Source organism: Peromyscus eremicus, chromosome 16_21 (assembly GCF_949786415.1).
Source record: "Peromyscus eremicus chromosome 16_21, PerEre_H2_v1, whole genome shotgun sequence".
NCBI classification, from domain to species: Eukaryota; Metazoa; Chordata; class Mammalia; order Rodentia; family Cricetidae; genus Peromyscus; species Peromyscus eremicus.
In genome coordinates this window covers 49,549,030-49,561,501 of record NC_081432.1, presented here as the reverse complement: position 1 = coordinate 49,561,501, position 12,472 = coordinate 49,549,030, and the positions used below count along the sequence as shown (strand labels likewise).

Below are 12,472 nucleotides of genomic sequence, written 5' to 3'. Positions count from 1 at the left end.
CCAGTTCATAGATATGTCTTAGAATGCACTTGGCCACAGAAAAGGGAGTTACTAAGGGTTGCTAGGGAGCTGTGGTCGAAGTGATCAGAGTGCCTTTGCTAGGAAAGGGGTACTCATGAAGCTCATGTTTGTAGCATGAATCTTAAAAGTTCTTATTAATAAAAACAAACCTGGAGCTGGGTATTGGGGTGAAGCTGGAAGATCAGAGAAGCAGAACAAGCCACAGCCACCTCACCTTGCCAATTCCTCAGCTGATCCTGTTTCCTCAGACTGGAAGCTTCTGAGTCCTCATCCAAATGGATCTCAGCTGAACTGCTGCTTAAAAACCTAAAAACTTAACCAGCTCTAGTTCCTGGTTTTCGTGCCTTATATACCTTTCTGCTTTCTGGCATCACTTCCTGGGATTAAAGGCATGAGTCACCATGCCTGGCTGTTTCCATTGTGACTTTGAACTTACTGAGATCCAGATAGATGTCTGCCTCCGGAATGCTAGGATTAAAGGCGTGTGTGCTACCATTGCCTAACCTCTATGTTTAATATTGTGGCTGTTCTGTTCTCTGACCCCAGACAAGTTTATTAGGGTACACTATATTGGGGAACACAATATCACCACAATAGTTGGGTTAGTTCTCAGCTTGCTAAGTGCCTTGTTGGGAAAGGTGTAGGTGTGCATGTGCATGCGTGCATGTGTACATGTGTACGTGTGTGTGTGTGTGTGTGTGTGTGTGTGTGTCTGTGTCTGTGTCTGTGTGTGTGTGTAGCTCAAGCCAAGCAGTGCCATAACGCCATGCAGCTTACTAAGCTATCTCTACACTTGCCTACCTCAACTTCCCTCTGAGCCTGTTTCTCCTTAACTCATTAGGGGAACTGAGGAAGAAGTTCCATCTTGATGCTGCTCTTACTGCCCCAAAAGTGGCAAAAAAAATTAAGAACTTTGAAATAAATGTTTTTAGCGGTTGGAAAGACAGCACAGTGGCTAAGAGCACTTGCTGTTCTTGCAGAGAACTTAGATTCAGTTCCTAATGCCTACACAGTGGTTCACAACCATCTGTAACTCCAGTTCCAGGAGATCTGATCCCCTTTTCTGCCCTCTGTGGACACCAGCATGCATATAGTGTACTGATATACATGTAGACAAAACACACTCATGCATATAAGCTAAAACTTAATACATCTTTCTCTTTAGAAAAGAAAGGTTCTATAAAGGAAAACCACATAGGATCATAAGATGCTCAAACATTATTAGCATATAAGGTTGTTGTCTGTTGACACTGGTTGCTTCAGTTTGTAGCTAACACTGCATTCAAGAACAAAGTTGAATGTGACTTGGGTTGAGCGGAAGTCGGGTCTCTTTTTCGTGGCGCCTCCTAGGCGGTCGGCTGTGTCAAGATGAAGCTGAATATCTCCTTCCCCGCCACCGGCTGCCAGAAACTCATCGAAGTGGACGATGAGCGCAAGCTTCGCACGTTCTACGAGAAGCGCATGGCCACGGAAGTGGCTGCCGACGCCCTGGGTGAAGAGTGGAAGGGCTACGTGGTCCGAATCAGTGGCGGGAATGACAAACAAGGTTTTCCCATGAAGCAAGGCGTGTTGACCCACGGCAGAGTGCGCCTGCTGTTGAGTAAGGGGCATTCTTGCTATAGACCAAGGAGAACCGGAGAGAGGAAGCGCAAGTCTGTTCGAGGATGCATCGTGGATGCCAATCTCAGTGTTCTCAACTTGGTTATTGTAAAGAAAGGAGAGAAGGATATTCCTGGACTGACAGATACTACTGTGCCTCGTCGGTTGGGACCTAAAAGAGCTAGCAGAATCCGGAAGCTTTTTAATCTCTCTAAAGAAGATGATGTCCGCCAATACGTGGTCAGAAAGCCGTTAAACAAAGAAGGTAAGAAGCCCAGGACCAAAGCACCCAAGATTCAGCGTCTTGTTACTCCACGTGTCCTGCAACACAAACGCCGTCGTATCGCTCTAAAGAAACAACGAACCAAGAAAAACAAGGAGGAGGCTGCAGAATATGCTAAACTTTTGGCCAAGAGAATGAAGGAAGCCAAAGAAAAGCGCCAGGAACAGATCGCCAAGAGACGTAGGCTGTCCTCTCTGAGAGCTTCTACTTCTAAGTCTGAGTCCAGTCAAAAATAAGTCTTTAAGGGTAACAAATAAATGATCATACCTTAAAAAAAAAAAAAAAAAAAAAAGAACAAAGTTGAGTTGAACCAATTAATTCATTAGACATTCCTAAATGTTGGGTATCTCTCACTTTTTGAATATTTATAATTTACTGAATATTTATTGTAAATTTTATTTAAATTTTAATTAAATAGCATTTGTCGCATAGTTGGATTCAAATTCTTTCTTTTTATCATCAATTTTATGCGGGCTAATTGCTACTCCATGGGAAATTTAATACATAATGAGATAGAGGTAGTTTTAATCGCTTAAAAGATGACCTGTCAGGCTGGAGAGATAGCTCAGCAGTTAAGAGCACTGGCTGTTCTTCCAGAGCACCCAACTTCTATTCCCAGTTCCCACATGGTGGCTCACAAATATCTCCTTAGTGAGATAATACACTTATTAGCCCTATTGGCCAGCCTTCATGCTGCAATATCTTACAGAGCCTCACTGCTCAGCCTGCCTGCTTTTCCTAGTCTCTCTCTCTCTCTCTCTATATATATATATATATATATATATATATATGTATATGTGTGTGTGTGTATATGGCACATATGTGGAGTTCCCATGAAGGCCAGAAGAGGCATCAGACCCCTTGGAGCTGGAGTTTCAGGGTGATTGTGAACTGCCAAGTGTGGGTACCTTGAACCAAACTCAGGTCCCCTGGAAGAGGAGAGAGCACTCTTAGAGGCTGAGACACCTTTCTAGCTCCCTGAGTCCATTTTTAAATTCTCAGAGTCCACAAAAAAGGACACTCTGATTTCTTAGCAAGAAAAACACCTTAGTCCCTTACCCACAGCCAATTCTCTAACATGTTTTTATAATTTCCCAATATTCTCTTACTCCCTTAAAAAACGCTCCTAACAAAATGGGAGAAAATAATTAACATGAAAGAACATGTCTGTTAGTGAGCTCATTAAAGAATGGAGCATCGAAAGGTGTACTTTATCAGCAGGAATACCTTAGAAGGCATGGAGTGACAAGTTCTAACAGGACAACTCTTGCTGGTTACAGACTGTCATTTTTAAGTGACACCTAACTCTTGGAAATAAATGATAACAGACTCTCTAGAGGTCCAGCTCCAACTGGGAATTGAAGGCACCTCAATCCAGCAGGGCAAAGGCTATCTGAGAAGGGATTTCCTGGCTCTGGTATAAAGCTTGCTCACATACCCTTCCTCTAGTATCATGTTGCAATAAATTATGTAAATGTAAAGCTGTCGAATACCTTAAAATGGAAAACATTTAATAAAGATAGTTTCCCAATAGCGGTTTATAAACAATGCTGAGAAAAAGAACCTTTTCTTTCACAGAAACTGTAAAAGCAAACGCACTAGACTGAGGAAGGCCTGTAGGGAAGCTCCCATTGATATTTTTCCTGTAGGAGAGCCTAAACTGCACTTTGAATTCAGTTTTGCAATAGAAAGCAGGCTTGGGATTTTCTTTCCTTTCTTTCTCTCTTTTTCTTTTCTTTATTTTTCTTTTTATTCAAAGGAAATTTATTGGCTCAGCCTATAGAATGTGATCTGGGTAGTCAAACAATGGCTGTCTCATGCAGGAGAGACCAGGAATCCAGAACCTTGAACCCCAAAGGTTTGATGTCTCAGAAGTGTCAATCTCGTGCTGAAGGCCTGATGGTGAGAAGTTTTAAGAGCTAGAGATGGGGATGGAGAGTGGAAGACTGGTAATTGAAGATATTTATTTGCATTTAGTATTACGCAAAGGAAGAGCCAACTCTCTCCCTTTTTTTTGACAAAAGGTAGCTTTGTTTCTAATTGCAACCTGCTATAGGAAGTTAGGCTCCTATCTCAAAGAAGACTGGGAGAATCTGGTCTCTGCTAGACACAGGCTGGGGCTAGGTTCCATCATTTTCATTTCCGTTCCCATTTCCACTTTCTCTGTGGTCTGGGAAGACTTGTTTACATTTAAAGTGAGGCAGGGTATAAGACGAATTGCTAAAAGGTCTTAATAAAAAACTTAGAGCCAGATATTGGGGTAAAAACTGAGCGATCAGAGGAACAGAACAAGCCACAGCCAACCTGGCCTTACCAACTACTCAGCCTCCAGAGAGACCTACTTCCTATATACCCACACCTATATGCCTTTCTGTCCCTGCCCTCTTACTTTCTCTCTCTGCCCAGCTCTATCACCTCCTGTCTGTGTGTACCTCTATGGTTAACTAGTGCTGGGAATTAAAGGTGTGTGCCACCACACCTGGCTCTGTTCCCAGTGTGGCCTTGAACTCAGAGAGATCCAGATGAATCTCTGCCTTCCAAATGCTAGGATTAAGGGCATGTGCTACCACTGCCTGACCTCTATGTTTACTGTAGTGGCTGGCTTTTTCCTCTGATCCTCAGATAAGCTTTATTGGGGTGCACAAATAAAATATCACCACATTTCCCCTTTTTTGTCTAAAATAAGAAAAAGTTTTAACTAATATAAGAAAAACTATATACAATAAGTACAATAACTATATACAATATATACAGGCAATAAATACATCAACAATGTGTAGTCCATTTGCATTTGACAAATTCAGTGAAAATATTCAGTTATCTATCCTATTTTTTTGAGTCCAAAATGTACCTAATTCACTTTCTATCCTAACCTGTATTACCAACTGAAAACTATCTTTTGATGTCTCTCAAACTTATACACTTTACACCTCTTAGTGATTTTTTTTCTGAATTTCTTAACAAGGAAAACTATAACTATCTAATCTTCAACTCCCTCAGAGACCTGAGAAGGAAATAATATTACCTAGTAAGGAGGAAGTGCAAACAAGCGACTCCCCAAAAATGTGAGTTATGACAGAAACAGCCAGCTGCCTAGACAGTCACCCAAGTTTCCTCTGCAATGTTGGGGCATCCATTCTTCAGCCCACAGGCTTAGCATATCTGACAGACTCATCTGTGAAGCAGGATTTTCTAAAGAGCCTTCCTGTCTTGTCTTGGCAAAGATCAGCAATCCTTTCTTTTGTATCCTGCTTGTCCATTTTGGACAGCACACTGTCAGCAATCAATATGAGGGCATTTTCTTGCCCAGTGGCTAACTTTTGCTACAGTGAAAGTAAACTCCATATGGAGTTTCTTCATTGCCCATCATCTCCTCTGAAGTAGATTGATATTGCCAGGAACAGACATGTTTCATAGTCATAAAAAAAAGAAAAAAAATCTGTTATTAAAACATCTTAAATGCCATATTCTGCAGATCTCCGAAGTGTTTGAAGATGACTTGTCTATCTAAAATATATTTCTGCTTGAACCTGAAAACATACCTAATATGACTATAAGTTTGACTGTAATGACTAACTACTAACTTATATTTCCTATATCCTAATTAGTTGGTAATAATAACTTTCAAGGATTAGTAAGTTGTATTACATTGTTAAATGAACTGTATAGATACAATACCTTGAACAAGATTGGAAATATATGTACAGTATATTCTAACAAAATCAATCTCAAATTTGTATCAATGTTCATAATTTGTATACAATATCCAAAAATCAAATCCAATGTAAAATATTTAAAACTTTAGACTCACAAATATAGAATAGATGATAAAATATTTTCCTTAATTTTGCCAAATACAAAAAGACTAGATATTGTAACTGTAATTCTCTCTTGATAACTGTTTGTTATATATAATTTTACTATTTTAAAGCTAAAAATTTTCCTTTTTGATTAGATAGAAAAGAGGAAGTACTGGGGGATATCTTTCTGTATGCTGTGAATATATGTTGTTCCCATTGGTTAATAAATAAGCTGCTTTGGCCTATGCAAGGTGGGAAATCCAAGGAAAAAGACAGGAAAGAAAAAGGCAGAGTCCAGAGAGAAACGCCAGCTTGCTGCCCAAGGAACAACGTGCCAACAGACCAGTAAGCCACGCAACATGTGACAAAACATGGATTAATAAAAATGGGTTAATTTAAGATATAAGAGCTAGCTAGCAAGAGGCCTGCCATGGACCATACAGTTTGTAAATAATATAAGCCTCTGTATGTTTACTTGGGTTCCAGTGGCTGTGGGACTGCAGTTGAGAGAGATTTGTCGGGGCTTGGAGGGACCAAGAAGGACCTGAGAAACTTCTGACTACAGTGGGGCCTGTGACTGAGAATAAATAGGACTAGAGCATTTTCAAGCCTAGGGGAACATGACAGCCATGGAATACTGGTCACACTATTTATGGGGCTCCTTTGACTCTTACTATTCAAAGAGGGTAACCCAGTCTGTCTACTGCTTAGAGAAGGATGCTCAGAACAGCATCACTTCACCCCTACAGCAATGCATCCTCTTGATAAAAGCTCTAAGATCATTGTCAATAAAATCCCGTTTCAAATTTATTGCCTTCAAGTTAATTAGAAAGAAACAGGTTTGTTTTAAAAAGAACTACTTAATCTTCGGCAATATGCAGAAAGCTTATAATGGAACCCATTGTGATTCTGAAGCATTCCTCAGTAAGTGTTGATTATTGTTAAAAAGGGACTTAATTCTGGTAAATAAACAAAGTGATTTTTATTTGAATATGTGTTTATTCAGTGGTTTTGGGGTATTCCTAAGATATTTGAAATAAACAGTTACTTTGGATTGTAAAAATCTTATCTCTTCCTTCCAGCTATGTTCCTCAAGACAAATATTTTAAATTCATATCATAGACGAAGTATAATGTTTCATGATTTAGTAGATTTCAAGAAATGAGTAAGTAAAATCTCTGCTCTTAACAATCACACACTAATAAAATAAATTACACAAGTCACTGAGTAGTTTGAGTTCAATGCAGATGGAAATTAGTGCTATTTAAATTTTTTAATTGCTGTAATATTACCGAAAAAAAAATCAAATCCTACTGAATCTAATTCTATTCACAATTATGTTTATCAAGTAGTCAAAGGTTTCATGTAATATAAACTTTTTCAATTTCTTCCAACAAAGGGGTTAAACATTACCAAATGCAAACATATCCCATGGAACTAAAGGTCAGCCATCAGAAGCAAATGAATCCATAAGCCAAATAATTAAAAGAGAAAATTACTTTCTGTCTCTCCAGAGGGACAGGGCCTCTTATTTCTGCTTGGTTTTCCTTAACTGTTCTCTATTCCTGAAACTTGCTTTGTTTGGTATGCACAAGGCTCAACAGGCCGTGGGTGGCAGTGTCAACAGCTGTGATAAATACCTGAGATAACTTGGGATCATTTATATGAGGTCATGGGTTAGGAAGGCTTAGGTCATGGTCATATGATCCCACCTCTATGGGTCTATGGTGAGGCAGAACAGCTGGATAGAGAGGGCATGAAGAAGCAAGCTGCTTAACTCATGGGTGCTCGGGGTGAGGGGAAGAGAATATGAATGAATAGTTTAGAGGCAAGATACAGCTCCAACGGAAGGTATGGAACCCCATCCATCAACTAGTATTCACTTTCCAAGATTTCTTCCCCTCCCAATGGATCATCAATAATAAAACGAACAATAAAAGTCAGCAACTCCATGGTCCAGTCACTTATCAAAAGCTCTATTGCTAAACACAGTTGTACTGGGGACCAAGCCTTGAACATAGGAGCCTTTGAGGAGACATAGCATATTAGAACCATATCATAAGAGTTGCCTAGAATTTAATTTGCACCACTTCTCAGATCAAGAACTAATACAACTGAGTCACACCTCAAACACACAAATCCTTTAAATCTCTAAAAGTGATCTTACTTGGGTCAAGTATTTACCCAGCACACACTATAACTAAGGGTTAAGACCAGAGACAAAATGAAGCCCACAGTTGTGGAGTAGTACAGAATTCCATGAAAAACAAAACAAAAAAACATAGCTTATGACAATACCCCCACATATATCTAGAAAAAGAGGAAATTACTAAATTTCATTTCAAAAACATATTTAGTGGAATTGCCTGTTTACACGGATTAAGTTCTCAAGTCAGCCATCACACATGAAAAAAACAAATAAAAGCTAGACTTAGTGGCACATGTCTATGATCCCAGTAATTAGGAAGTAGGACAGAAGGATCTGGAGTTCAAGGCCAACCTGAATTCATGAGACCCTGTCTCACACAATAAAACAAAACAACAAGATCAAGAAAAGAAATTATATTTACCACACATACCCAAAATAAAGAAAAGCCCAAATTGGGGCTGGAGAGTCTAGTTGGCTTGGTGGTTAAGAGCACTTACTGCTCTTTCAGAGGACTAGCGTTCTGTTACCAATACCCACATCAAGTAGCTCATAACTGCCTGTATCTCTAGCTGCAGTGGATATGACACCCTCTTCTGGTCTCTGTGGGCACCTGCATGCATGGGCACATGCCCACACACAGACACACAAATTAAAATAAATTAAATCTTAAAAAAATGTAAAGTCCCAAATTCCTTCACATGTATTATTTTATGTATTTAGTCCCTGAGCTTCAAATAACAAATAACTTATCTAAAAGTCTGAACAATCAGAAGCAAAGGTTGTTGCCTCTCAAATAAAAGGCCTTAGGATTTCTTAATTTATTTTCTTAGTGAAATTATAGTAAACAAAATTCTTTTCATCTTTTTGTCCTGCCATTCTTAGCCTTTTGAGGACTCAAAACCAGCACCTTTTTTTTTTTTCCTCACAAATGGTCATAACAGAGCGGGTGCTGATCCAGATCCACACAAGTGATATGCAATGTCTCGTCCTCATGTGGGTTTTATGCCCCCCAGCTTTTTACTCTCGGTGAGTTTTTAAAAATTGCAGTCAGAAATGGGGTAGAATGAACCTTAGACAAGACCACCATGGGCACCAGTGCTAATGCTAAGTTCATAACACTTAGAATTTACCCTGGAATCATAGGGTAAACATAGCCTAAACAAGGCTGCACACCAGACAGAATCAGACCCTTTCAATGTGGAAGAAGGGGAAAGAAAACAAATTATCTGGAACTCTGTTAGGATGTTTTGGGTTCTAGCTATATTCATTTCATGAATAATTAATAATAAAGTGGAAATAAACATCAAGGTCACTAAGGCCCATGAACCCCAGGATTATTTAACTATGAAAACCACTGTCTCTGCACCGTTTATAACCATTCTCTCATGTGACAGCTAGAAATATCCTTCGGGAACCTCTTGTTCAGATGGTAGCAGGAGATGCAAAGCTCCAGTTAGGAATTAAAAAAGTGAAGAAAAATTGTTGTTTTACTCCAAATGGAGGCTAGATGAATTAACTTAGGTAGCTTGTGCAAAAGTCCTTTGGATAAAATTGGGGGTGTGTTTCCACCACCTCAGTCATTTTTATTGCCTAACTCACAGATGTCTTGGAGAACCCTGCTGTCGTCAGAGCTTATAGGGACTCTGCAAAGAAGGCTGACTGAAGATCATGCCATTTTTTTAAAGGCATCAGTGAGATCACAGACAGCAGTAAAATCACAATATTTGAACAATCTGCCCATGATGTCTACTTCTGCTACATTATTCTGGAAAACTACACAATTTTGTGGAAATTTATCCCTATGCTGTATAGCCAATTTGATGTGTATCTCAATAATTTTGTCAAACGTACCCTAGTCGCTATTTGCTATTTAAAAAATGTTTATTATGCTCCATCATGACCTGACAGAAAGCAAATTTTTGAAACGCACAACGTCAAATTTGAGGCTAGGATCACAAAGCATTTCTCACAAAGTACCAAATTGGCTTTCTTCACTCAGTGCTTTGAGAAATACTTTTTTCTCAAAGCATAATATTAGGGCAGCTGCTTTCTAAATCCATAAATATCTTTATTAACAGAACAGCATAATCCCTCTGTAAAATGTTGTTTAGTAATAAACACAAACATGAAAGTTTATGGTTAAAATTGATCAGCTTATGCACAGTACTTCTGGAAGGGGCATCATTCTTGTGCACTACACCTAGTAGTTACTTTCCATTAATATTTGATTGAAAGAGGGGACAAAGAACAGCTTCTTGGTGGAGAAACTTGGAAAACACTACCTCCAGATTAACATCAATCATGAAAAATCATATTGAGGGTCCAAGCACAGTGCACACCTGTAATTCTAGCTAGCACCCTGAAGAATACATCAGGAAGACTGGGATGCCTAGTGAATTTACGGCTAATTTGGGCTATGGAATGAGACCCTCTCAAAAGAAGAAAACCAAACAATAATAAAAAGTTGTGTGGATAGTATGTATTTTTTTATGCCATTCACATCTTTATTCTTCATCTCCCAAACACTTACCTCACTCTATTCACGACAAAAATATCAGCAAATACAAATAGAATGGCACAGCATTGCTCAAAACTCCCAGGGTCATCAAAAGCAGGGGAAATCTGAAAACTGTCACAGCCAAGAGGAACTGAAAATGGCATAATGTAACATGGTATGCTATGGGGGAGAAAAATGACATCAGGTAAAACCTAAGTGTCTGAGTAGTGAGTAGGCTGTGGGTAATAGTGCGACCGTTGTTCACACACTGGTTGCAGCAGGCACACCCTACTCTTGTAACAAGTTAACAATAGGGTCAACTAGACGTGATGTTTATGGGCTTTCTGCATCATTGTGATTTTTTTCCTGTCTGATATTGAATGTTGTTGACTTGATAGACTCTAGAATCAACTGGGAGATGGGCCTGTGGGCATTGCTGTGGTGGATTCCCTTAACTGTGTTAACTGAGATGAGAAAACTCACCCACTGTCAATGGCACCATTCTCGGGTTGGAGTCCTGGACTCTGGATCCTCATGTGACCGCTTGCTTCAAACTCCTGCTGTCATGACTGAATCTTTCTTTAACAGTGGGTGAAAATAAGAACTTTGTCTATTAGTTATATTTTTAGACATATTTTTATTTGTGTGTGTATATGCATGTATCTCTGTGTTGGCCGTGTGTCGAACTCCCTGACACTAAAACTATAGGTGGTTGTGAGCTGCCCAATGTGGATGCTTGGAACTGAACTTGGATCCTCTGGAAGACTGATGCCCTTTCCTTTAGAATGCTTTTGCAAAAGTGTTTTATAAAATCAACAGGAAAAAGAACTATGACATTCTGTATACCTAAAACTCTTCACAAAACTATTTTGTTTTCAGTTGAGCAGAATAACATTTCCCATTCATCACAGGAAATGTATAATTTTTCTAAGGAAGTTGGGATTGGCTATTATGGAAACATGTAGCTACAGAGCAAATCCAATGATCTAGATCTTTACCTCATACTGGGGAATGGCAAGAGAGGAAGAAAAATTTGTCCCTCTACTACGGTATTTCAAGAGATTATCAGCCCCCATGATTCACCAAGGAGATGGCACATACCTCCTTCATGGGTAGACTGAGTACAGGGTGAGGTTGGAGGTCAGACATGTTAATCTAGCAGAGGCCTTCATGTATTGGTAAGAGAGGTCCTCAACAGCCTTGGGTCTCCTCTTCATCACCTAAGAGTGACCAAAAGTGAGGAAAAGAGAGACACAAAAGATTGCTAATGCTGATTGCCATGTGGCTGAATTAACTGCAAAGTCTTGGCAATTTTCATCTTTTTCCCAGATTTTTGTGGGAACTCACAATTCCCTTCAATGGGAAAAAACAAAAACAAAAAACCATCATTATATTTTAAACTTTCTAAAAGATTAAATTTATTTTAAAAAATACATGCATACATAAAATGGGCTCCATGTAATGTGTTGATCCACGTGCACACAGCATAGTGTTTACATTAGATGAAACATCTAGCATTTTGGAATAGGCAGTACATTAACTGTTATCTATTGTCACTGTGCTCTGCAATAACACAATAATGCTTCATATGCCTATGTCACTTAGTCCTCATCAACCAACCTTTCTCCGTCCCTCTCCCCTCTTTAACCATCCTTGTCTCTTCCCCCCTGAGGCTCTTTAACTTCCCTTGCCCTTGCTGTGTCAGAAGTCATGGAAGTTTGGTTCTAGGGCCCCTGTAGATATAAAAATCTGTACCATGCTCAAATTCTGACATAAAATGCCATGATGTTTGCAGTGAACTAATGCAGGTCTTCCCACATACCCCCGAGTCACCTCTAGATCGCTCACCATACTTAATCCAATGTAAAGGGCGTATAAGTAGCTGCAATAGTGGCTTATTTGTGGAACATGATAAAGGTACATGTTCAGTACAGATAGAAGATTCTTTTCAAACTTTCCATCTGATTGTCAAAATGGTGGCTGCAAACCCCAAGAACACCAAACGCTAGCTATACTCTTTAAAAAAAAAAATTAAATGGTAAGATAGGCTATTACAAATACCAAAAAAAAGAAAGAAAGAAAGAAAAGAAAACAAAAGATGAGGAAAACAATAAGGTTGCTCA

At 39.2% G+C, this 12,472-nt stretch overlaps 1 protein-coding gene across 1 annotated transcript; it reads left to right on the top strand.

The window, feature by feature from the left end:
- Nucleotides 1-1,331: 1,331 nt before the first annotated feature.
- On the top strand, nucleotides 1,332-2,178 carry LOC131926385 (small ribosomal subunit protein eS6). The gene has a single exon (XM_059281770.1). The coding sequence runs from the start codon at nucleotides 1,390-1,392 to the stop codon at nucleotides 2,137-2,139; it is 750 nt and encodes a 249-aa protein (XP_059137753.1). The 5' UTR covers nucleotides 1,332-1,389; the 3' UTR covers nucleotides 2,140-2,178.
- The last annotated feature ends 10,294 nt before the right edge of the window (nucleotides 2,179-12,472 follow it).